Source organism: Macaca fascicularis, chromosome 5, assembly GCF_037993035.2.
Source record: "Macaca fascicularis isolate 582-1 chromosome 5, T2T-MFA8v1.1".
In the NCBI taxonomy this organism is placed as follows: Eukaryota; Metazoa; Chordata; class Mammalia; order Primates; family Cercopithecidae; genus Macaca; species Macaca fascicularis.
In genome coordinates this window covers 147,164,317-147,191,747 of record NC_088379.1, presented here as the reverse complement: position 1 = coordinate 147,191,747, position 27,431 = coordinate 147,164,317, and the positions used below count along the sequence as shown (strand labels likewise).

General features: G+C 37.4%; 1 protein-coding gene and 1 long non-coding RNA gene across 8 annotated transcripts in view; one reads left to right on the top strand and one right to left on the bottom strand.

Moving 5' to 3' along the window:
• INPP4B (inositol polyphosphate-4-phosphatase type II B) overlaps positions 1–27,431 on the top strand; it is an 822,790-nt gene that overhangs the window by 795,153 nt on the left and 206 nt on the right. For 4 of the 7 annotated variants that reach the window (XM_005555981.4, XM_015450856.4, XM_015450857.3 and 1 more), the window contains one exon: positions 26,055–27,415. The exons of the other annotated variants lie outside the window; for them this stretch is intronic. In XM_005555981.4, coding sequence (XP_005556038.1) covers positions 26,055–26,229 — 175 coding nt within the window. In that variant the 3' untranslated portion in view covers positions 26,230–27,415. Of the gene's footprint in view, positions 1–26,054; positions 27,416–27,431 lie in introns of those variants that run through there. 7 annotated transcript variants of the gene reach the window in all.
• On the bottom strand, positions 2,675–26,979 carry LOC135971008 (uncharacterized). The gene is made up of 3 exons (XR_010587018.2): positions 26,779–26,979; positions 16,575–16,662; positions 2,675–2,809 (listed from the first exon to the last, which is right to left on the bottom strand). It is a non-coding gene; the product is annotated as an uncharacterized lncRNA (long non-coding RNA).

Below are 27,431 nucleotides of genomic sequence, written 5' to 3'. Positions count from 1 at the left end.
TCTGTTAATGATACAATGCTGTCATCAATTAATGTTTTTGGTAGATCCAGCCTCACCACCGTCTCTCTTCATATTCGCTCCCCTGATTGCCTTCTGGAAGCCTCGCCTTTGTGTTAACTTTCCAAATTCATATTTCAAAATACACATCTAATCTGTGCACCAGCTGCTTAAGAACAGTTCAGTGGCCTGTCACACGGTTCTAACCATCTCCCTCTCCTTTCCCTTCTCCACAATTTTTTGTCCTCCCGGGCAACCCTCCAGGTCCTTGAACTCACTGTCTTTTTCACACGTGGTCCCTGTTGGCTGTGTCCTTTCCCCTTCTCTGCCTAATAAACTCCCGCATCTCTGTGAAGTCTCTCCCAGATAATACCTCTTCTGTGATGGTTCATTTTTCCTTTGTCTATGCTTGAATGTCACTGTACAGACATTCATCATGAGATTGATGTTTTAATATTGATTTGGGTATCGATTTGGGTATCATTTCCCCCCTTAGTCTTTGAGCCCTGAAGGCTGGAACTTTATCTTTCCAGCATCTAGTACAGTACCTGGTACATGATGAATGAAGAGTTAGTTAGAAATTAAGAGGTAGAATTTGACAAGCAAATATAGAATTGCTGAAGTAGAATAGACTTTAGGCTTACAGAGAGTACCTAGGCCAATTCTCCCAAATAACATTTTAGTAAGACAAGTTTAAGTACACACCACTAGTCAGTGAGAGCACCAAGCCCAGAACCCACTTCCCCAATGTGTCCTCTACTGTTCTTTTCTTTGCATAAGTGTGGTTCCCATTTGCCAAATCCCATCATTTTTAATACTTTTCCTTAAAAGGAGCCTTTTTTCCCCAATTACTGTGACTAAATCTCATCAACAGAGTTCTTGTTAAAAAGCTCTAAAATGACTATATAATTTATAGAAAAATCTGGGGGAAATCAGTTATTTGTGCATGTCTTGTCTGTTGAAAATGTTTTATGTCTTTAAGTGTTTCCAAAAGTGTAATATACAATACGTATTTAGCACAGCAAAATTGATGTCATGTTTTTTAGAAATCTAAAGAATAATAAAAATGGTTTATATTAACATAGAAGAATATGGGTTATACTTCAGTATTCAGGTAGCAATTTTGGGGCAAATTTTAAGTAATTCTTAGGGAATAAATAAGCTAGTTTAATAAAAAGAGCAATAGCATTTCTCTTTAGAAATCATTATGCATGTTAATAATTTATTTTATATCCAATCTCTTTAATTTTCATTATCTAATTTATAAGACATTTAGTATTTCAAGTTATTAAAGGTATAAATATTTGGACAATTTGTGAGGTCTTTTTGTAAAATAGTTGAAAGGTATTTAAATATAATGGTAGTCTGATAAAAATAGTCTATTCTTGATCAAAAAAGACCTGTTGGTTCTAAGGAAGTCAGAACATTTTATTTCAGTCTAATGTGTCATTTTATACTTTTTGCAAAGTAAAACCATCAAAGAAGAATGAGATGAGAACAGTGTTATTACCTTTGCTTGTAATTATAAAGAATCCACATTGCTTTCTTGTAATGATAGGTTCTGGACCCACAGATTTTTAGGAGAGCCCTAGATTTCATCCTTTACCAAGTGAAAAGAAAACTGAAACATTTATTTAGGTTACAAATCAAAACAAAATGATATCTGAATTAATTTTCTACTTAGCTTGTGAGCCATCACGATCTTGGTATGTGGATATCAATTTAGGTAAATGGTTTACTTTCTAATTAGTTGGTGGCTTTAAACGTCTTTTAAAACCCTTGTAGGGCAACACAGATGTTAAATATGTGTGCCAAGAGAAAATTATCATCTATTTTGCCTTAGAATGTCACAGCATACATAAGACATTTTTTATGTATTTATGGTAAAGTGAATAAAAAATAGATGTACATTTCAAAAACATAATTGTAAAGCAAAAACCTGTGAAACCACTACCCAAGTCCAAGAAATAGCATGTTGCTAGCTCCCAGAAGTCTCATTTATATATTAAAGTCTTAGGAAAACTCTACCATAAATAAGCTACCATAATAGATGCTGTTGTTAACCCAGGATCTATTATTCTATAACAATATTCATAGAATACTATATAGGAAAGTCTGTCTTAGAAAACTAGGCAATTTAAGCACTATTAATTTTAGCCAGTAAAGTAATGCCATTATGTTCAAAACAATGTTTAATGAAAGTATTCCATGTATTCTTTGCTGTAGTATCTTTTTGAGGATTAATGTTATTTTATAAATATATGCTTGTTTGTGGAGGAGTAGAAGGAGAAGAGAGAAACCTATATATTTGTTTTACTTATACAAATATGCAATTTCTCTAGTTTGCATATATCAACACAGAAGAACATGTATTATACTCAATCAGGTAGCAAATTCTAGAGAAATTTAAAATAATTCCTAGGGAATAAATAGTTTAATAATAAAAGAGCAACAATATTTCTCTTTAGAAATGTTGCGTATATTAACACAGAAGAACATGTATTATCCTCAATCAGGTAGCAAATTCTAGAGAAATTTTAAATAATTCCTAAGGAATAAATAGTTTAATAATAAAAGAGCAACAACATTTCTCTTTAGAAATCATTATGCATGTTAATAATTTATTCTGTAGATAATCTCTTTAATAATTATCTGTATATAATTAAATCTATGGGATCCTCCTCAGACGATGGGTGGTTGGTTGTATCTGTGGTTGGTTGTATCTGTGGACATAGAGGGCCAGCTGTAAGGGACTTGAGCATCTCCGGATTTTGTTATCCATGGTGGTCCATCGTGGAGCCAATCCACCACACTGTAGGTACCAAGAGATGATGGTATTTAACATATGCCAGGCATGCTAAAGATTCTGTTCATGATTTTTTGTGTGTATACAAATTTAACTTTCACGTTAATCTAATGATTATATTATCCCTATTTTAAATATTAACCAAAGTATAGCTCGTCTAAATAACACAGGTAGGAAGAGAATAAGCCCGATTCAGACCTAGGATTGTCTGAGTCCTCAGTAAATAAGCACTACACTGTAAGCCTGTATACCATGGAGTTGAGAATCCCATAATATATATAGAATCACTATGTGCCATGTACAGTGCTATCTTCTGAAAATTTCTAAAAACCTGATATTTATAGAATTATAAGAATCCACTAGCTAATAATCTTTTTTTTGTTTTTAATTATTCGTTTCATTGAAATACTTCTTATTAGAAAAATGTTAAAGTAATGAGAGGGGCAGCTAATTCTTCTTTCACCAGAATGGCATCCTTTTGGTTACAATCCCCTAAAACAAAAGGATAAGAAACCTGGTAAATTTTAGCTACAGATTTCTACATAAGCATGTTTTAGATACCTATTAGATTAAGTTTGGAATCTCATTTGTACTAAGTCAGTTCTTCCCTATCCCCTAGCCAACTTTTTGGCAGCAGTTTTCAGTGAATTATTTGCTTGTATTTAGAAAAAATGAATTGAAAAATAAAACTATTTGAGCCATGTGATGCAGGAGCCTAACGATAGTAATTCATTGCCTGATGAAGTCATAAAATCAGCTTCCAATATCAATGGTATTTTATGTGAATATGAACATAAGGCTTTAGTTGATTGTTTTGTGATTTTAAGTAATGAGTTATGGTGTCTGAATTGCCTTTCATATTTCTTGCTACTTTGTATTTCAATGTATCTTACAAATTACCATTTATTAATTTTGTCACAAAATGAATTTCTGCTTATTCATATATTCATCTTTCTGGAAAGAAATATATTTAGTGCCCACCACTACTGACAAAACTCATATTTTAGCCAAGGGCATCAATTGTACCAAGTCTTGAGTACCAATCGTAGATTATATGGTCAGTTTTATTTCTTATATTTCTTCATTCTTTTTTCATCCTTCAGAATTTGACATACACAACATACACTTCTTGATGCAGTCACAACTACTTACTGTTGTTGCTTTTCTAATCTATTTTCTTCCTATCCCTTTACAGTTTTATTTCTAAACCACCAGTTCACTTAACCTATACAGTCATAGATCACAGATAGCTACTAGCTTGTCAAAGCCAGTAATGTAAAAAACAACCTTATTTGTATTAGATTTCTATTTCTCAATTCAAGTCATGAATAGACCTCTTTAAGAAAAAGTAATTATCGCATAACTTCCTTCAGGCATAAATTATCATGTTTCCTATAGATATACAAACATAAAACCAGACATAAACTTCTATGTCTTTAGTTTTCATGCAACTATAAGCCAAAACAAATGTACAAATTTACATAGAACAGAACCAACAAAATCTGAGTTAGCAGAATTCATATATTATGACATGATGTTTGCTGAAACTAAAATACATATAACAGGTCAGATTGTCTATGTTTTCTGTGCTATGTGATGGTAGCATTCTTCCATTACATTTTTTAAATTACTATAAACAACGTTCTGGTAACGTGCTGTAATTTTGGTTTGCTGGTACTTCCAAAACTTCATGAGTGCAGTAAACCAGCTCCTCTTATTCTTTCACTGCCCATGGTGATAGCATCTCAAAGTTGTTGACAATGTAATTGTAAACAATGATGTAAATCTTAATTACTAGTCTGTTGCCCAAAATTCTTCCATTTCTTCCCCCTCGATGTGTCCTTTGGTATTGATATGTTCTCTCTGCCACCCTGATCCTGTTTTATTTGCCTCACATCTTGATTATTTCAATATTCTTTGCAATAATCTCCCTGGCTTTTCTGCTTCCAACTGCTCTGCTTCAATTTACCATGCACAGTATTTTCACGCTAATATTTTAAATCCAAGTATATCATGTATAATCCTATGATCTTGCAGTGGCTTTTCTTTGCCAGCTCTCAAGGTCCTTTTGCCTCTGCTGGTTACCCATCATCTGCTCATCCCTTTATCATGCCACACCTCTCTGTTTCTCTCCCCCACATATCTTTCACCCTTAGTTCACATAAATACCTGCCCCTGCCAACTCATGCAGCAAACATGTAACACAAACATAACACCACAAATGCTTGCCTCTCTTTATTCTTTTCTCTCTCTTTTTTAATGCTGTCATCTTTCACCAGATGCCTTTCTTCCGTCCTTCCATGTAAATCCTGCTGGGGTAATAGGTATGAACTGGGGCTATCACAAGTCACCCTAAGCCTAAGCCCACTCTGATAACTCTTTAGGTTCAGAACATGTATTTCATTTACAGAGAATACTACCTATTACTCTCTAATTATTCTGAGTGTTGAGCTGTCCTACATATTCTGTAAGGCCATGTGTGCAAGCACTATAATCTACAGAGTTTCTCGTGCAATGGAGAATGTAGAAAAAAAAGTATAGCACAGGCCGGGCGCGGTGGCTCAAGCCTGTAATCCCAGCACTTTGGGAGGCCGAGACGGGTGGATCACTAGGTCAGGAGATCGAGACCATCCTGGCTAACACGGTGAAACCCCGTCTCTACTAAAAAATACAAAAAACTAGCCGGGCGAGGTGGTGGGCGCCTGTAGTCCCAGCTACTCAGGAGGCTGAGACAGGAGAATGGCCCGAACCCGGGAGGCGGAGCTTGCAGTGAGCTGAGATCCGGCCACTACACTCCAGCCTGGGCGACAGAGCAAGACTCTGTCTCAAAAAAAAAAAATAAATAAATAAATAAAATAAAATAAAAAAAAAGTATAGCACAGTTGTTAAGAGCACAGACTTAGGTGTCAGAAGGAACTGGATTCAAATTCTATCTCTACCGCATATTACCAGTGAGAGTTTGGACATAGGACCTAATATCTCTGAGTTTTCCAGTTTGCAGAATGGATCTTTGTACCTACGTCACAGGAGTGGTATGAAAGCTAAAGGTGACCACTGGGGTGAAGTGATCAGCATTTGTGAAATAGTCAGTGCTTAATACATAGTAACTTTTAAGATTGACTTTTTATGAAGTTACTTGATGCTTTTGAATGAGTGTTAATTTCCTTTCTTCTGTATCCTGGAATTCTTAGTGGCTTATAAGTTGGCGCAATAGCAGCCACAGTGGCAGGTTCAGAAAGGATAATTTCATACTATAATTATCTAGGGAAAGGAATGAAAATACCATGGGGATTGCTGGGGAATAGAGAGATCTTGTTTCATATCTGTGCTATCTCTGCCTCTGCTCCCTTACAATCCCTGGGAGTATTTCTGCACAGGAATGTCTTACAATATGTAAAACCTGGAAAGTAAGAAACCAGCTCTTTCCTCTCTGTTCCAGACAGGGCATGAGAGGAGAGATTCTGCTTTATTTTGTGGGAGCTGAAGAGTATCATTAATCTAGTTGTTCTGCACATAATCTCTACTCTATACCCCATGGTCTACTAATGAGATCTTGGTCCTTCTCTGGAGGCCTCTGCTTTCTCATCTGAAAAACGAAGGGGTTGAACCAGGTGATCTCTAAGGGTGCCTTCTAACTTTAACAGTCTGAGTTGAAGAAAAGCTTTAAGCAATTTAGCAGAAGCCTAAACTAAAAAGTCAGGAAAAAAATACCCTTTTTCTAAGCTCTGTGTCTTTGTGTCTTATTCAATTGAATGGAATAGTCGATACAAAATGTCATTTCTGACTGATGTGCAACAAAGCACAAACCAAATGGATAGAAAAAAACTGTGGTGCCCTTAGAATTCTCTTGGCTCTACTAGAATAAAACTACTGAAACACTCTTTGTTTTTATCAAAAAAGTTAACTCTGAGAAAATTACCACTGTTGGCTCCAAGTGATATTTTGTACTCTCCCTGATAGCCATCTTCTTGACAAACAACACAGTCATTTCAAGCATTATTGTAGAGAATCGTTGCAAGTGTCAGAAATGATGGCTCTGTTAGACCCAGTCTGATTATCTGCTTCAGTGTAGTTATAAAAAAAAAAAAAAAAAAAAAAAAAAGAGAGAGAGAGAGAGAGAAAGAGAGAAGGGAAAAAAAAAATGTATCTGAGATAAAATACTGTCTCTTCATTCTTGGAGTTTTTAATTGCTACCTCTGTCTATAATCCTTGTAAGGTGACCTCTCTAAGATGCTAATTCACTCACTCCCATCTTTAATACATGGTCTTTTGTTCATTTCCTCAAGACCTTTATGACTTTTCACTGGGACCACTGCAGTAGTCACTTAATTCCCTTTTCTCTAGTCCTTTATCTTCCAATCTACTTTCCACATTCCCATCAAAGAGTAGTTTCCTAAAGTTCAAAAATGATCATGTCTCTCCCCACTACATACAGAGTAATTCTAAAATTACCTAGAATTTAGGGGCCTCTGCCATTTCAGGATCCATCAGCTTTTCCTACCTCATTCCCTCTTCTTTCTTTTCACTGTAGTGTCTATTCAGTTTGGATTATTCACAGTCCTCTGCATATGTCCTTTAATTTTTCCTAATACCTTTGTTCATGCTGTTCTTTCCTTCTCCTGAGTGGATTACCCGCCTCCTTCAACTCTACTACATTCATACGTCTTTTAGGCACCAATTTAGCTTTCACAAGAACCCATGGAGATGCCCATGAATCCCGAAGGCCAAGCTAATCCCTTTCTCCTCTGGGCCAGCACTTAGTTCTGGTGCTGTCATCACTGTCTTCGATTGTAGTTGAGTTTAGTTTTAACAAAGGTCTAAAACATCGTATATGCTTAACAAATATTGTTTCTAAAATTAAATTGGCATTCCAGGTTATCTTGTCAAACTCGTTCCTTGGCTTACAATAAAAGTTTAAGTTGACATAAATAGCTATTGTATAATAAGCAAAAGTGTTATTACTAGAGCCCAGATTTGGAAAGGTAGAGGAGCAGATTAGTTTGGCCCTTCTCAAAGTTTGTTTTTTAGAATATTGGTTCACACATTTTATATTACCAATAAAAAAAAGTTGGAGGGTGAAGCAAGTATTGAAAATGCTCCTTCTTTTTCTCACCCCCTCAAAAAAGGCGTTCCCTGATAAATTTATTGAAAAAAAGCCCTCACTGCTCACTGCTTCCAAGCCGTTTACTCTCATTATTCCTCGGGCTTATTACCTAAAATAAAACATGTATTTGTTTGCTTATGGTCTGCCCTTTTGACCGGAATATAAATTTCATGAAAGTAGGACATTTATCTCCTTTATTTTTTTTTTTTTTGGCATCACATACTTTATTTTGGATAGTCATTAAATATAAAAATCATGAATTTGCTTACATTTCTTTAAAATCTATTTTTTTATTATTATTATACTTTAAGTTCTAGGGTACATGTGCATAACGTGCAGGTTTGTTACATATGTATACTTGTGCCATGTTGGTGTGCTGCACCCATCAACTCATCAGCACCCATCAACTTGTCATTTACATCAGGTATAACTCCCAATGCAATCCCTCCCTCCTCCTCCCTCCCCATGATAGGCCCCGGTGTGTGATGTTCCCCTTCCCGAGTCCAAGTGATCTCATTGTTCAGTTCCCGTCTATGAGTGAGAACATGCGTTTTCTGTTCTTGCAATAGTTTGCTGAGAATGATGGCTTCCAGCTGCATCCATGTCCCTACAAAGGACACAAACTCATCGTTCTTTATGGCTGCATAGTATTCCATGGTGTATATGTGCCACATTTTCTTAATCCAGTCTGTCACTGATGGACATTTGGGTTGATTCCAAGTCTTTGCTATTGTGAATAGTGCCGCAATAAACATACATGTGCATGTGTCTTTATAGCAGCATGATTTGTAATCCTTTGGGTATATACCCAGTAATGGGATGGCTGGGTCATATGGTACCTCTAGTTCTAGATCCTTGAGGAATCACCATACTGTTTTCCATAATGGTTGAACTAGTTTACAATCCCACCAACAGTGTAAAAGTGTTCCTATTTCTCCACATCCTCTCCAACACCTGTTGTTTCCTGACTTTTTAATGATCACCATTCTAACTGGTGTGAGATGGTATCTCATTGTGGTTTTGATTTGCATTTCTCTGATGGCCAGTGATGAGCATTTTTTCATGTGTCTGTTGGCTGTATGAATGTCTTCTTTTGAGAAATGTCTGTTCATATCCTTTGCCCACTTTTTGATGGGGTTGTTTGTTTTTTTCATGTAAATTTGTTTGAGTTCTTTGTAGGTTCTGGATATTAGCCCTTTGTCAGATGAGTAGATTGCAAAAATTTTCTCCCATTCTGTAGGTTGCCTATTCACTCTGATGGTAGTTTCTTTTGCTGTGCAGAAGCTCTTTAGTTTAATGAGATCCCATTTGTCAATTTTGGCTTTTGTTGCCATTGCTTTTGGTGTTTTAGACATGAAGTCCTTGCCCATGCCTATGTCCTGAATGGTATTAGCTAGGTTTTCTTCTAGGGTTTTTATGGTATTAGGTCTAACATTTAAGTCTCTAATCCATCTTGAATTAATTTTCATATAAGGAGTAAGGAAAGGATCCAGTTTCAGCTTTCTACTTATGGCTAGCGAATTTTCCCAGTACCATTTATTACATAGGGAATCCTTTCCCCATTTCTTGTTTTTCTCAGGTTTGTCAAAGATGAGATGGCTGTAGACGTGTGGTATTATTTCTGAGGACTCTGTTCTGTTCCATTGGTCTATATCTCTGTTTTGGTACCAGTACCATGCTGTTTTGGTTACTGTAGCCTTGTAGTATAGTTTGAAGTCAGGTAGCGTGATGCCTCCAGCTTTGTTCTTTTGACTTAGGATTGTCTTGGAGATGCGGGCTCTTTTTTGGTTCCATATGAACTTTAAAGCAGTTTTTTCCAATTCTGTGAAGAAACTCATTGGTAGCTTGATGGGGATGGCATTGAATCTATAAATTACCTTGGGCAGTATGGCCATTTTCACAATATTGATTCTTCCTCTCCATGAGCATGGAGGTTCTTCCATTTGTTTGTGTCCTGTTTCATTTCACTGAGCAGTGGTTTGTAGTTCTCCTTGAAGAGGTCCTTTACATCCCTTGTAAGTTGGATTCCTAGGTATTTTATTCTCTTTGAAACAATTGTGAATGGAAGTTCATTCATGATTTGGCTCTCTGTTACTGGTGTATAAGAATGCTTGTGATTTTTGCACATTGATTTTGTATCCTGAGACTTTGCTGAAGTTGCTTATCAGCTTAAGGAGATTTTGGGCTAAGACAATGGGGTTTTCTAAATATACAATCATGTCATCTGCAAACAGGGACAATTTGATTTCTTTTCCTAACTGAATACCCTTTATTTCTTTCTCTTGCCTGATTGCCCTAGCCAGAACTTCCAACACTATGTTGAATAGGAGTGGTGAGAGATGGCATCCCTGTCTTGTGCCAGTTTTCAAAGGGAATTATTCCAGTTTTTGCCCATTCAGTATGATATTGGCTGTGGGTTTGTCATAAATAGCTCTTATTGAGATACGTTCCATCAATACTGAATTTATTGAGAGTTTTTAGCGTGAAGGGCTGTTGAATTTTGTCAAAGGCCTTTTCTGCATCTATTGAGATTATCATGTGGTTTTTGTCTTTGGTTCTGTTTATATGCTGGATTATGTTTATTGATTTGCAAATGTTGAACCAGCCTTGCGTCCCAGGGATGAAGCCCACTTGATCATGGTGGATAAGCTTTTTGATGTGCTGCTGGATCCGGTTTGCCAGTATTTTATTGAGGATTTTTGCATTGATGTTCATCAGGGATATTGGTCTAAAATTCTCTTTTTTTGTTGTGTCTCTGCCAGGCTTTGGTATCAGGATGATGTTGGCCTCATAAAATGTATCCTTTATTTTTGTATCCAGGTTACTTAAAGCCTAGCACAATGCAGATGCTTAATATCTCTTGACTAAATAAGCAAATTAGAAATTCCATTTGAGTTTTCTAACCCAGCGTTTCCCAGCTTATTTAATTACACATATTTGGGGAAATATTTCTTGGAGTTTTATTCCCTATTCCTAGATGGGCTGAGAGGTAAAGGTAAAAAATGGGAAGAGATTAATAAACATTCACAGCCAAGTCGCTGTAGCTTACCGTGGGACAGTACCAATTTTAAAAAAGAAAAATGTTCAATATTAGAAAAACAAGAGGAAGTAGACATCTAGAAACTAGATGGACCTCTTTATTAACTGAGTAGATACTGAAGTTCTGGGAAGCCAGTTATAAGGCTTTCCCAATGACCATAATCAGAAATAGTATGTTGGATACAAAATCTAGTTCCAGGTAATTAAAAATTATTAGAATTATTAGAAATTAAAAGGCCAGTACAAAGGCATTCTGGCATAATCATTTTGACAATCATTGGTGTTGATAAAATGTTCCTAATTAGTAGTGTTGTGTTTATATGTTCATTGGAAGGCTTTAAACCAAATAACCATGTGAAGAAGGGATCAATTCAGGAGATGTATACACTGCATTAACGTTTATATAGGTATGTACAGTCTTGAGATTTTCATAACATTGGGCTTTAAAATTATATGTAAAGATGCTACTTCAAACACACTTAGCAGCACAGGTGTTCTAATTTATTTTGACATTAATTGTTAGGTGCTCAGAAATTCGATTTTGGCTTTATTTTCTTACTAAAGGACTGAGAACATATTGCAGAAATTTCTGATTGTGTCACAAAATGGAAAGGTGAATTTTCTAACTGGGTTACTTTCCTACATTCCCTGCATCCTGCACCTAAACACCTTTCTCTCCAGTTTCATGTTCAGATGAATTGGAAAATGCTTTGTGGTTGTGGACTCTGACTTACCAAGGACTTCTTGATAATCAGTGAAACTTATCTATTGTATGGCTAATATCTAACCCTGAAATATCTTTCGTTCTCCTGAGAAACAACAACAAAAAGATGGTGAAATATCCCATATTATTCTTGGATCTTCCCTACTTACCCTTTTCTCTGTGCCTCCAAGCATCCTCATCTCATATAGCCTAAAACAGTCCCATCGATTCTATTGGCTGGGCAAGGTTCTATGCCTTTTTTTTTTTTTTTTTCGTTTCACTATCAATGCTCTGAACACAGTAGTTTCCATAGAACAGAATGCTCTCTTCCTTTTCTTCATTCATCAGCTGCTTGTCACCTAATCCCTGATCCTAAAATTTGACTGAAAGTCACAGGCTATAAATAACAAAATCCTGGAATCTGGTGGTGACCTTGTTTCCTTTGTAGCCTCCTTGCTCCACCGGCAGCACTTGACACATACTTACAGAGTAAGTCTTTGAATCTGTGACTGTTTTCTATGTCACTCCTCGCTATCTGCCTTCTTCTCTAGCCTTACAAATGTAAGCATTCCCCCAGAGTTTTGCCCTCAACCCTTGTCTGTGTGATGTATTCTCCACATGGATTATTTAATATAATTAACCTACTTTTTTCATGCAATATAAGGAATAGAGCTGTGGTATAGATCCTGTCCAAACCTACCTTTTTATTATCCATATCTAACTAAAGTCATGCATCAAACTTTAGCATGTTTAAATGTATTTTTTCTAAAACCTGAAAATAATTTTTTTCTCTTTCTGATCTTCTAAAATCTTAATTGTACTCTATTTTTAAATTACTTCTGTTTTAGAATCTGTAACTTCCTTGCCTTTCCTCTTCATTCCTCCATTCAAGCCCTTACCATTTCTTTTCTTTACTATTGTAGTAGCCTCCTAATTGTTCTCCATGTGCCTAGTTTATTCAATTCTTGTCCTTCAGTCCTGGCTCAAGCCACCCTACTTATTCCTGCTAGGTGCCATCCTACAACACAGCTAATCCCACCACTTTGCTGCTCATGAGTCTTCAGTGTTTGTTTGCCCACACTCCATCTAGAGAATAATGTCTGTTTGTCGTCAACCACAAACATTTACAACATAGCCTCATCTTGTTTTATTGAATTTATAAATGTATAAAATAGATAACAAAAAATATCCTAGCATTTAATTTTCCTTTCTTCGTTTTTTTTTATTCCTCATTATAACCAAAGCCAGCTGTGGATCATTCCCAAATACATCTGCCATTTTTCTTTCCATGCCGTTCCATGTTATTTTTATACCCATCTCCCCTAATTTCTAATCCTTGAAACCCTATCCGGCTTTCACTATATATCACAACATTCTATTTCTCTAAGAAAACTTCCCTGGTGTTTGAATCTTCGTAGAAGAAATTGATGATATGTGTAAAGCATTTTGAGCTATACTTTGGAAGTTATTCCTTTCTGGTATATTTTATATTTTGCCTTTTTCATAGTCATGTAGCTGCTGCTGCTGTTTTTTTTAAGCCATGTACATGTTATTCCAAAACTAAACCTTAAGATTCTTAAATGTATCTTATTCTCTTTCTCTAGGATTTGTATCACTTCCAGCAGTTGATAACATAAATTGTAGCATCTTGATGTTTGCACGGTATAGTGGAATTAAAGAGAAAAGTTAGGAAATAGAAGTTGGAAAAGAATAAAGGTGAAGGAAAGAGAGAGACCCTATCCTTTTAGGGAAGATGATGAATCCTCTAATACTTTCAGGGACAAAAACTGCAAATTGATTCTTTTGGGAGGTCTGACTCAAAAGAGTGAGTCGAGGTTAATATTTGAGAATATATAACACTGGGAATGGTGGTGTTTGATGTTGAACCAGTTCATAGTTAGTTAGCTCCATCAATTTCAGATGCAGCAAAAAAGAACAGAAGCAAGATTCTATCATGGAGAGAATTTGGTAGCATTCAACCCTAATAAAATCGACTGGGTGTGGTGGCTCATGCGTCTGTAATCCCAGCACTTTGGGAGGCCGAGGTGGGCGAATCACGAGGTCAGGAGTTTGAGACCAGCTTGACTAACATGGTGAAACCCCATCTCTACTGAAAATACAAAAATTAGCCGGTCGTGGGGGTGCATGCCTGTAATTCCAGCTACTCAGGAGGCTGAGGCAGAAGAGTCACTTGAGCCTGGGAGGTGGAGGTTGCAGTGAGCCAAGATCATGCCACTGCACTTCAGCCTGGGCGACAGAGCAAGACTCCTTCTGGAAAAAAAAAAAAAAAAAAAAAAAAAAAAGTTGGCAGGGGGTTGTAAAACTTGAGAAACAAGTTTAAAAACAAGAGATTGTGCAAAAAGAGGCTGTAGATAAGCTTCCTCCTTGAGATTCAAGAGCTTCAATCTCTTGGTGATGAGCAGTTGAAAATATTTCCACTTCCCTGCAGTTGGATAAGCACCACTGCTATTTTGACAAGCTTGGCTCCCTGTGCGTAGCTAGGATACAGCTGAATTTTGATTCCATGAAAACTCTTCGGGAAATATTTTTACTATGCCACTAGCATTGTGCATTGGTTGCTTTGCCATGTGTCTAAAGGGATATATTAGGAATTAGTGAAACTTAATAGAGGGGCAAGCATGGTAAAAGACAGGAAAATAGCTTCTGACAGTAGGAGAACAAGTGATGGTAGACGACAGGCAGCAGTGGAGATCTTGCTGAATGGTCTGACTTGTTGATGGATGGCTATGGAGTGCAGAGAATACAGAAGCATCAAGGAGGACTGAGGTGTTTAACACAGATGTCTGAGAGTGGGTGAGTGTCATTTCCTGTGATAGAAAGAAAGGGAAGAGCTGATCTGAGGTGGTAGCAGAGTAAGCAGGACTTAAGTTATGTTTTAGCCTTGTTACCTAATGTGTCTGTTGGATAACTAAGTGGAAATGCAGTACATGTGTCTGTAATGCAGCATCAAATGACATTGAAGTCATGGAACTGTTTGAACGAAATAAAATATATATAAAAACAAAGGATGCTCTCCTGAATCCTGGGGCATTTCAGTATTAGAGAGAAAAGAGCCAGAATTGAGCAATGGCAAGGTACTCATTGTCTGTGTAAGAACTGAGATTTGGCACAGGAAGGGAAACAAAAAGGGATATCAATTTTTTTTTTTTTTTTTTGGGATGGAATTTTGCTCTTGTTGCCCAGGCTGGAGTGCAGTGGTGTGATCTCAGCTCACTGCAACCTCCACCTCCCAGGTTTAAGTGATTCTCTTGCCTCAACCTCCTGAGTAGCTATGATTAGAGGTGCCCACCACCAAGCCTGGCTAATTTTTGTATTTTCAGTAGAGGTGGGGTTTCACCAGTTTGATCAGGCTGGTCTCAAACTCCTGACCTCAGATGATCTGCCCACCTCAGCCTCCCAACGTGCTGGGATTACAGGCATGAGCCACTGTACCTGGCAAAAGGGATATTAAATTTTTTTTTTATCTATCTTTACTATTAAGCATGTTCTGAGTACCTTTACATAATTCCAACAATAATCCTATGGGATAGATGTTAACATTCTCATTTTAAGGGGAAGAACTTCAGACTTAATGGAGTTAGATAATTGAGCTTTTTTTTTTATGTTACTTATATCCTAATTTTTTTTGTTATTGAGTTCTGCTAAATTTCCCAGGCTACTTTCAGAATGTAGGCTATTATCTAAGGTATATGTGGGCTTTTATTTTTATTTGGGAGCTAAGAGCAGCCCTGAAGTCAGACTGCCTTCTCAGCCAGGTGTCGTGATGAATTTACCTCCTATTCTCTGACTAGTGCTTATCAAGAATAGAATCAGAAGGCTTAGACAGTAATTTTACATGTTAATGTCCTCTTAACTGGGAATTAAAGTTATCCCGAACTCCAGGAGAATGACAAACCAGAACAGTGAAACATGATTGTTCGCATTTTAAAGTACCTTAGCAACAAACACACCTACAGAATGTTTAAGACACTAGTCTCCTTCCTTTTCTCTGTTATTTTCAAGCAAGACTAAGTCATCTTGTTGGAGATTCTGTACAGAGTAAAGCATAATTACATGGTATTAGAACCAGAAAATGAGTTATAGATCTATATCTATATACCTATTTCTTTGTAGAACTCCCCTATTTATCTGTCTACTAACTATGTCAGATATGTATTTTTGTTTTGTTTCATTTCTTTTAAACATTTTCTTTCAACAAGCTTCATTGCATATTTCAGCTCCTATCTAGCCAAGGGGGTGGAAAGTCAATCTCTATTATTTTACGCTCTCCTCCAGCCACAAGTCTTCCCTTGCACTGAGCTTTCAGGCTTTTCTGTATCAGTCATTAGCCACTGATATGCCTATTTCCTATACATCATGGTACCATCATGCCTTTTCATTTCACTGCATCCAAGCCTAACTCAACACAGGGGAATCTTTGGGGAAGCTGACTAATGACCAAGGGTCAGTCATGCATCCTGCAGCGTCCCCTGCTATTGGGCTCCCTCAAGTGAACAGTGAATAAGGCTTCACCCTCCTGGACAAACTCTGCCCCCTTGTCTTCTCTCCTGTCACTGCTGGATTTGTGTTTGTCTGTTCCTCTCCTTCCCCAACTTCTCCCTTCTTTTTCTTTTCTGTTTCTCTTTCTCTCTCTACCCTAAAAGATCCTTTTATTCTGTATTACCCTCCCAATGGAAACCTCAAATTTTCTGTCATGAATAAAGGATAAATGTATTTAGTTCAGGCAGCTACTGCTTCCAGTACTGCTAAAATTCCCTTGGGCACACATTTTAAACAATAGCCTAAAAAGGTAAGAAAAAAAAATCAAAATAAAAATTGATATATCAAAAATTTTACATCTTACATATATTTAAATACAGTGATCATATCACATATTAGCATTCTTTCATGCAAACAAAACTAACCTTAAACACTTCTTCACAAGATTTTTTTTCTTGGTCCTTTAATCATTTGTGATATTTCTCTGTAGACTTGATCCAAACATTTTCCTTTCTAAAATTCAAAGATCAAAACTAGAATCAGTTCTTTGAAATGATTTAATGGAAGCAATTATACTCTCAACTCATTAGGTCTTTCATTTTTTTTTTTTTTTAATAAAGCACTTTTGAAAATTTCATACCAGGCCACTTTCCTAACTGTTCTTGAGTTATAATTCTGGCCATAGGTACTTCCTTTCTCTTCAAAGCAATGTTTAGACATCCTCTGAAAATATTATTACTTAGTACCTGGCTTCTTCTGATGAGAGGAGATTCCTATTTTCTAGGAATTTTATAAAACATAAACATTGAACTGGAACAAAGGGTGTAAAAAGTGATAGTGGAAAAATTAATACATTTAAATATATTCATGTTGTCATGTTTTCATTTTCAATATCGAAGTTGAAAATAGATAAGACTGTGCATGAACAATTTTAGAAACCTTTGGATTCTTCGGATTTGCCCCCGCTCCACGATTTCTTATTGAACAGTCAAGTATTCTATTAGTAGAAAAAATATGCATCTCTGGAGTACTGCAGTTATGTTTTCATAGGATCAAAGAATCACAGGAAAGTCAAGATGAAAGTAATTTTAGAGGTCACTGAATCTAATCTTACAACTGGCGGGAAACCATATCTCCCTGCTTCTGAGAGGTAGCAGAAAACCTTTGCTTAAGGGAGCTCAATCATGAAGTGAAAGGAATATGGTTTTTTCATTAGACAGACAGGGATAAAAGCCCTGATCTGCTACTCGATCAAATTTTGAAACCATTTTGAGCTTATACGAAAAATACCAACTAGTATGACTGCTTGCAATAAATGAAAAAAAAATATCTAAAAAGATGTCGTATTGCATGATAGGACAGTATATAGGTGATCTCTCCCTACTTCACACACTTCCACTCCTTTCCAAGGCAGCCTATGCCTTATACTACATAGCATTTGATTATTTGAAATCAACAACCACTGAATCATAAATTTTCCTCTTCTCCAATGCAATGGATTTTTCTCATTTTCTATGTCTTCAGTCTTTCCTGATACGCCAGGTTTCCCAAACCCCACTATCATCACCTTTGCTACCATGCTGTGATATCCTCTAGTTTACAGGAACCCTTCCCTTAGAATACCATGTCAAGAAAAGCACACATGTGGGTATAACTCACACCTCCCATGAGTGGGCATTTTGCTTAATGCTGCCCAAGATTGCTCTTTCTTTTGTAGCTAACTTATCCATAATCATTAGAAACAGTCTATGATATTCAAAGCAGTGACATTGGCTTATGTCTTTTGAGTAATTTCCTCATTTAGGGGCTTTTCCTGTGATTAACATAATATGTTCTAAATTATATTCTGAAATCCAGTTAGAAGAGAAGACAGTTTAAATGGAGCTGGGGATCCTGTGGCCATATAGGCTATGCTTACATCTAGGCCAATGGGAATTATCTGACTCGTGATATTCTTTTATAAACATTTTCACAACATTTAAATAGTTGCAGTTTTTGAAAAGTCCTGAAACTGTACTTTTAATATTTTAATTATAATCTTTTAAAAGTTCAGGTGGATAATTTGTTAGAGTATTTCGAGTTATTTAACTTCATGGACATTGATCTAAACTGAAAATGAAAATCCTTCTCCATTTCCTGTCAGACTGATATAAGCAAACTGTTAATTAGGGAAACTACATTCTCAAGATTCTTTACTTACTTTTTATTACTGTGGAACCATAAGAAAGATTTTTAAATTTATTTCCTCATCTAGAATATGTGCACATTCAACTTGAAGACTTTTAAAAGCCATTTTTACATCTGAGATTCTATGGTCCTGTGATTTCTTGTGCCACACTCACAGCTCTTATTGATACCAGATTCATTATATCCATTTTTACACAGATCTGCAGGGTTTAAATCTGATACAATTCAGCAGTCCAGGGCCTGAAACATGGTACTTTATTAATATTGATCCATCTGATGAATGTTGAGTCAAATAAAGCTCTGCAAGATATTGGTTCTAAAATCCTGGCTCGTAATTTCAGGATGGTATCCCCATAGCTTCAAACTCGAAGCATATAATTAAATGTGAAATGGTCTCATTTTATCATGGGAGGAAATCAGGTTGGTGGTCAGAAGGAAAGATTTTTCAATTCAGTTTTAATTGGTAATTTTCCTTTGGGAAGCTTGAATAGCTATAGTTAAAGGAATAAGATATCAAATAGCAAACCTATTAATGAATAACTACCCAGCAGGAGAAGATAGGAAGACTGACTTTTATTTTTAGAAGTCGGAATGATTTGAGAGAGTATCTGTGATGGGTGACTTGTGATCTAGGATACAGCATAGTTACTTGCAGAAAAGAAAGTGAAATAAGCAAATGTCATCAAGCCATGCACATTGGATTATATTTACTGATATATCTCCTCCTGTAGGCAGTGATGTGTTTAAAAGTGAGACATGTCTTTTTACTTGTTTCTATTTTAAGTGACTGCTTTGACAGGTCTTAAAAAAATAAATAAAAAGATCATTTTCTATCCTGCAGATTTAGCAACTGCCCTTAAGTGTCTGATCTTGTCACGTTTTCAGTAGAAACAACATTGGGATTTGCTTCCACGGTGATCTTCCGGTCAGTGATGGCCAAAACTAATGACATTGGAATGACAGAGTACTTTGCAAGCTACTAATTATTTGTCATAATCTCCTAGTGAGGAAGTTACTAATGTTATTACTTAAAACATCCCTTGCGTTTTGAACTTGCAGGGCACTTACAGATTCATTGGTGGCCATGAAGAAATGACCATTTGTCCTCTTCTTAGTAGGAAGCAAGGAAGCAGTCCCAAAGTCACCCTGTGTCTACTCTGATACAATCATGGGACTCAAGCTTTAGGTTCTGAAGCAGCGTCCTAGGCCTTGTTGCTTTCAATTCCGGCTGAATATACGATGATTACATGTGAGATATCTTTAATGTGTTATTCTAATTTCCAGAGATGGAAGTTAATAAACAACAAATTAATTCCAATGTAAAACTGCCCCTCCATGACAAAAACCAAAACCTTTTAATTTAGTGATTTTCACTTGGAAGACAATACAACATGCAGATTTGGCAGCTGTAGAACATAAAGCCGTCTGTCATAAATTAGTCCCCTGTATTTGGAGTAAGGACCATTCTAAGACACTTTCAAATTACTTTTCAGACTTTCGAATGCTCTACTCCTCAGCCAGGAGGAACATCTGTAGGGTGGCTCTACTGCAAAAGAATATTTCTCTACTATTATATTGATAAACTGTGGCTAATATGTTAAGCTAAATTTATAATCAGCATGTGATAGTTATACTATGATTATTGATTGATTGGTTGATAGATGATTCTGTCCTTCTCTCCTAATAGGAGACATTGAAAAGGAATCAAGATTTCAATAAAGTTATTAAGATGTGCCTTCACCTTAAAACTGGACAGATTAGGAGGTAGTGCTAGGATAATATTAATGATAATAGCAACCACAATACACAGGAAAAGAAAACCGAATACACTACGTTTTCACTTATAAGTGGGAGCTCAACATTTAGCACCCACGGACGTAAACATGGGAACAGTAGACACTGCACTCTATTAGAGGGGAGAAGGAAGGAGGGGAGAGTGGTTGAAAATCTACCTATTGGGTACTAAGCTCACTGTCCAGTTGCAATATACCCAAATAGCAAACCTACTCATGTACCCCCCCATATCTAAATTGAAAGTTGAAAGATTTTTAAAAAATAACTATATCTTGCCTCCTCCTGCCCCTCTTCCTAGCTCCCCAACACATGCCTGCATGTGTGTTCTGTGACTGAACCCCTCCACAGCTGACTGTGGGTGGAATGAACTTATTTGAAAAGCGTTTTCTCCTCATTGCCAGAATTGTTGAAGCATGAGGTAGATCAGTTATTTTCAACTATTGTTTGCAACCAGACCACAGCATGATTTATTTGGTATAATTCAAATTGCTGTGTCATCTGCTTGAAATAAGTATGACTATTGTTTACCCAAATATGGCTTGGGGTGGTACATAAACAATTGCTGCTGGTAAGATCAAGCTGCACGTCCTGGCCCTCTGCTCCTCCACCCACACCCTGGTACATCCACTTTTGAACACCAGTGGGCGAGGTCAGTGGCTTGCAACCTTGTTTGATTATACATCTCTACCAGTTAAAAAGGTTCTAGGTGACTAGTACCTTTATCTGGTTAAAAAGATTCTAGAGAAATACATTTTAAAAGGTGCCAATGTAGGTGCACAAAATATCTCGGCTCACAGCATGTGTCCCATCCAAACCACCTCTGCAACTTTGCAAGCCAGTGCTTTTTGTGCACCTACGTTGGGACAATCTCATTCATCCTAACCTCACTTTCCAAGAAGGGAAATGGAGGCTTGAAGAGACAAATCAAATCTCTCAAGCAGGCAGAACTAAGAGGACAGGTAGAATCTGAAGGCAGACTTTTGGCCTCCAGATCCCTCGTGCTTAGCCAAGTGGGGCTGCTGGCCTGCCTCCTCCTGTGGATGTGAGCCTTAGACAAATCCTGCTGAGTGCTTCTAAGAGGTAGAAAGATGAGTGAGACAGGGAGACACAGACACAGGCCTGGAGGGCTTCCTGGAAGCAGTGGTGCTTGATGGAGCTATGCAAGAAGTGAGGAGGGCAAACTAGTCAGAGATGGGGTGTGTGTGTGTGTGTGTGTGTTTTTTCCAGGTCACAGAATTGGTACTCACAGGGACGAGGGTGTCCCAGCCAGGAGAGATCAACTTCATTAGCAGGCCTAGAAAAGCCATGGAAGCTTCCAGCAGGAAACTGATGCTACTAGAGCCATACTTTAGAAAGGACAGGGGAAGTTAGTTATGAGTGAACAAGGGTGAGAATGAACGTGACTGGAGTGGCTAGGAGGAGGTGCCTGGTGCTCTGAGCAGGGGACATCATAAAACAAATATATGGTTTCCTGACCGAAGTGGTCTGGATACGAGGGAAGGGGTCCCATGTGATGCTTGATGTCTGTGAAGGTAGACTAGCAGGGATAGAGGAAGGGTGGCAGTGGTGAGCCTGGCTGTGCAGGCTGCGATGAGTCAGGCTGTGGGGAACTGAGGGCTGGAAGGGAGTTGGGCATTGTTTATGGGGGTTGCATGAGTAAAAGAATTCCTGATGGAGACAGGAGATGTGGAAAGAGAGGTAAGAGGGGATCATTGGGACAGAGCCAAGTATGAAATACAAAGAGCTGGGGCCCAGCCTCTCTGCTATGCCAGCAGTGATATTCAGGCTGGATGACTGTGGCAGGGACTGTCCTATGCATTGCAGGATGTTGAGCATCCCTGGGCCCCACCTACTAAGATGCCAGTAGCAGTACCCCCACTCCTATAGTTATGACAACCAACAATCTTTCCAGATATTGCCCAATATCTCTGGGTAACATCACTTGGTTGTAAACTACTTTCTTAAATTATAAAAAGGTTAGATAGATAGGTTATAGTTGATATATTTATATGTATAGGTTATGGTTGATGTATTTATATGTTTAGGTTATAGTTGATGTATTTATATGTATATAGAGAGAGTCTCATGCTAAGGCAGGGTCTCTCAGCCTTAGCACTGTCAATAATCGGGGCTGAATGTTTACCATGGACTGTACAGTAACCAAGCTATTGACTTTATTCCCTGAAATGTTAGCCGATTGGCCTGATTAGTAGAGTATCAGTACTCAATAAGAATGAAGTAGAGGCCAGGCACAGTGGCTCATGCCTGTAATCCCAGCATTTTGGGAGGCTGAGGCAGGAGGATTGCTTGAGCCTAGGAGTTTGAGACAAGCCTGGGCAACACGGTGAAACCCCATCTCTATAAAAAATACAAAAATTAACTACTAACTAGGCATGGTGGTGCACACTTATAGTCCCAGCTACTCGGGAGGCTGAGGTGGGAGGATCACTTGAGCTTGAGAGATAGAGGCTGCAGCAGGCCATTATTACACCACTGCACTCCAGCCTGGATGACAGAGAACCTGTCTCAAAAAAAAAAAAAAAAAAAAAAAAAAAAAAAGAGAGAGAAAGAGAAAGAAGCTGAAGGCATGCTCTTTCTTGAAAATCTATCAGACCTGCAAGGAAAACCATGTATGAAAGTGACCCAAAGGAAGTTGAGGAATGCACAGAATGACCTCTAGAGGCTCCTTTTAGCACTAATGATCCCTGAAGGAGACTTACAGACCCTCATGAACTGACCCCAACCAGGCATTGGCTCGCTGCTTTTTTCCTCCACGTTGGCTGGTGCTGTCACAACACTCACTACAGCAATTCCTCCCAACCCTGCCTTGCCCTCAAGCCTCTGCTGCTGGAAATGACCACTGGCCCATGGTCCAGAGGGTGTGGCTGGCACAGCGGAGGAGGAATGTGTCTGACTTGTATGTGAAGGTAATGACTGGGTAAGACACACAGCGTGCGCAGAACCAAGTTTATGGACCAGCCTTCCATGTGAAATTTGACTTTTCCCTCTTTGCTGAATTGGCCAGGTTAACAATGGTTACCCCTCAATTACAGGAAGCATGCGTGCTACAAAGCCTCCTTGGAGACCCACATGGCCCTCAGATGAGCAATTGTTCAGATTTCTTTTCTTTTTCTTTTCCATGGGAATAAGGGTTCCTCTCTGCAAAGCACATGTTTTAGGGTTTTTTATTTTCTTGCCACCCCCAAGGGCCTGGTGATAGTTTTCTTTACCATGCATTAAACAGAATCTGGAGTCTTCGTGGGGAAAAAAAGGCAGGAGGGAACATACTAGTTAAAACGTTTCTAGGTACACTACCAAGATGTACCTATTTATTGATATACAAATGACATAAGTTATTGAATGCTTGCTGTAGGCATTCTCTGTTCTAAGAAATTTGTAAGAATCAACTTACGTAAGTTACTTCATAGCAGTTCTATGATGTAGTATTGTTATTATCACCACTTTACAGATAAGGAAATAGAGACATGACATACAGAATGACATGCTCAGTGCCACTCAACTAGCAAGTGATAGAACCAAGCTTGAAACAGCTGATCTGACTCCAGAGTCTGTGCTCTGATCTACTATATCACAGCGGTTTCTATATGTGCTATTCTCCTAATATATACTGTTTGAAATACATGAAAAAGAGTAATTTTAATAGAATGAGTTCTCATACTTTTGTCCTCTGCTCCAGTGAGCCATCTAGAACCACCTCTGAGATCTATGTGCCCTCCTTCCAAGATCATCTTGGGGGATTCTTATAGGGGAAATTCAAACTGCTACCCTCAGGGGTCTTAGTGTCCTTGTCTCTATTTGGATTCTATAATGGAAGTGGGGTCTATAACTGTAGAGTCTGTCCTCCAGTTTGGTCTGCCATCCACCAGTTCAGGTCACTTCCCTCCCCACCTCTCTGCTGCCCCTGGGAGCCTGGGCTTTCCCACTGAGACGCAGCCAGGCAGAAAACACCTTCCCCATATTCCTTCATGCCCCTTTGTCCTCCAGCCTAAACTTTCCTGTCCCATTATATCAGGAAGTTACTAGGTAATACACTACTCGCTCAACGGAAAAATTAATTTGAACATCCACATCACTCTTCCCCTTTCTATCTTCAATCAGTGATCACATGTTACCTTCTTGTGAGAACTTCTCTAACTTTCCTATTTAAAATTCTCCCTCTGTCTCTCACACACACGCACGAAACTCCCTTCTGCTTTACTTTTCTTCACGGTGCTTTTATCAGATGGTATTCTTATTTTTCTATTCCCCCTCCTCCAACTCAAAAATAAACATTATGAATGCAGAAATCTCTATCTGATGTATCCAACCTTGTATGCCCAGTGCCTACACAGCACAATTAGTTCATAGTAGACCCTAAAAGCTTCGGGTTGAACAAATGAATAAACTGTTTCTCTGGGATTAACGATTAGGGATTTGAAGCCAATAAGAGAAATAATATAAAACAGGGGAGCTTTTCTTAATCACATTCAAAAATATCAATGCCTAAAATACTGTACATTTTCTACCTGGTGTGCTGGAAAAAGTTGAATAGTAACCAGGTTACTCATACAACTGACAATAGGAATAAATGTAAATCCAAAGTAAACCCCCTTTTGCTCAGTAAACCATTTGTTTTCCAAACAATCTTTTACTTTGTCACTGATTACATAGTTCTTAGGTCCTACCAAACCATGAGGCTATAACAGAGCACAGCACAATATGGTTGATTTGTTGATTTGGTGTTTTAAACTAATTCATGTTGTTTGAAATAATTATGACTGATATTTGTGTAAATGCTGACACTGGCATGGTCAATGCCTGGTCAAAAATTTCTATATAGGACTTGTTTGGGGATTGCAAAGGGCTAGAAATTGGCCATAACTAAGGATCTTCATTAGAAGTTTCCTTTGAAAAGTTCCACACTTATTTCATAAGACTGAGCCACAATCAGTTTTTTTGCCTGAAAACGTAGGAGAGCTAATAGAGAATATACCACCCTTAACCACTGAATGTGACTGAGATTCTTAATACTCTGAATACTGATGAACTAGAGCATAGAACATTATTTTATTGTCAGTTTATATCAATATGGTATATTTCAGACTGGCCATAATTGGAGCTGCTTTTAAGCAGAATTATAAACCAACTCCCTACTTTTATTTACTTACACGGAAAGTAAACAATCTAAAAATGAAGTCTTTTATTTTCTGAGGTATCACCCTGTAAATATGGATCTCTTTTCAGATGAAGTGTTCGTAGGAGATAGATTTGTCCCTATCTAAGGAAGATGAGCAGGAGGCGATGTAATTTATGAGCTGAACTAACAGAAGGGTGCTGAGTTGGATTTTATTAAACTAATATTATGGCTGGCAAGGATGGCATGTCAGATGTCCTGTTCATTTTAAACATCATGCCATTTCAATAAATCATTTTTATAATTTTAAATACATTATATAGGTGCAATGCCAGTAGAGGGTATGTTTACATATGCCAGACACATTGGTTTGCTTCCCTACATCCTGTGTTGCTCATTTCATTTTCTAGAGATGTAGTTATCAGATTATTTTCATGAGCTAATCCATAGTTTACTTATTTCATAGTCTTGATTTGGTGCTGTTATGCTTATTTGATTCTTCCTTGTACATACATAGTCAACTCACGTGAACATCATTACAGTGTTTCTCCCTTCCTTCTTGCACAAAGAGCTAAAGGAATCTCCTGTTTTAATTCCTTTGCCCATGTAGTACAATGAGAAAACAATACACAAGGTGCATTTGGGGAAATTTACCATAAGATTTCATCTGAAACAGTTGTGTTATGTAAGATAGTGCATTGTATTTCAGAATATTTAAGGTTGAATTTTTTTTTACTGTGTGAACTCTATACTATTTTCTTTTCTCCCCTAACTTCCCCTCATTTAACAGCAGACAAACCCAGGGAGCACTGAATGAATCCGATGATCCTGAAACAGGCTGTCTAACTGATAACAAGCCAACTTCTCGACACTTCTATCCTGTCGCCTTGCTGCTTGTCAGCTCACACCTGCTAGTTGTGTGGCTTATTTTAAGTCTGGCATTGCTCTTAGCCAAATACCAATAAGTTTTATGTTGTATTCCTTTTTCTTTTCTACAAATGACAATGAACTTTAAATCATGGGGACAATGCTGTAATATTTTTACATTTTCAAGTTCACAGAATTTAAAAGAAAATGTTTAATTTGTGTTTTTGTTTGTTTTTCCTAAAATCTGAAAAACAGACAGTACTATGCATTAAGTGGATTATTTTGCTCTTTTGTTCATGGAAAAGTGTTTCCCACTGTTAACTAGCTCAAGAAGAATTTTTAAATTACTGTCTTTGGAATAAGACAAAGAACAGAATCCTGAAAGCTTGAAGTTCTGAACCTCCTGTCCTCATCCCATTAAATTTATTAAAGAAATTAAGACTGAATTTGCACAAACACTGAAACCCTGAGACAAGTTCTAGAGACGTGGGAGGTTGCAGACTTTATTTCCACTGTGCTAATATCATAGATGCCATCTGCTGATAGAAATTTTTTTTAACCTGTTTTACTTCTTCGCTGCAATTAACTCTTTTCTGTCAAGTAACTTTATGGAGAGAATGGCTATTTATGTTTTGTAATTAAATTACCTGTTTGTATCTCTTGTTTGGGTTGATTTGGCTTTCAGAGGACTTTTCTATTCTTTTTAACAAGGTCTTGTTTGTGTCTTGATGTACCATTCCCAGCACTTGTGACTTTTGTACTGTCCGTGGACAAGCACTCTTCCTTTATAAAGCTGAGACTTGGCCCAGGCTGTTCAGAAAGCCATTTTCTCTCTTCCTTGCACAGCTGAAATAATAAAATTAAAATAGAGATGAAATTTTTCTTTAAAAATCTATAGGGCCAGACTTAATAAATTAAATGCCTTATTTCTAGAACCTGCATCCTTAGGGCTACATATAGATTTTAATGTGTTTTAAAGAGACTGAGAAATTAATTTGTGGAAATGTTATAAAATGGCAGATATATTTATGAAACTAAAGTGGAGCTGTATTGTGGAGCAAATTATATTTAAAGAGTTTATTAAATTTTAAATGTCTGTTAAGAGTAAAGAGACTTAAGTCATCTCTTTCAGAGGGCAATAATGGTATTGGGCCTGGCCTAGGATTTAATTTTGTAAGATGTATCATCACTTGTGGAAAAAAAAAATGTAGAGTTGAATCTTTGTTATTTTTACTTGGACTGTTGCTGCAACTCTGCATTAAACAAATAAAGCATATTTATTTATTCTGTGTTTCATGAA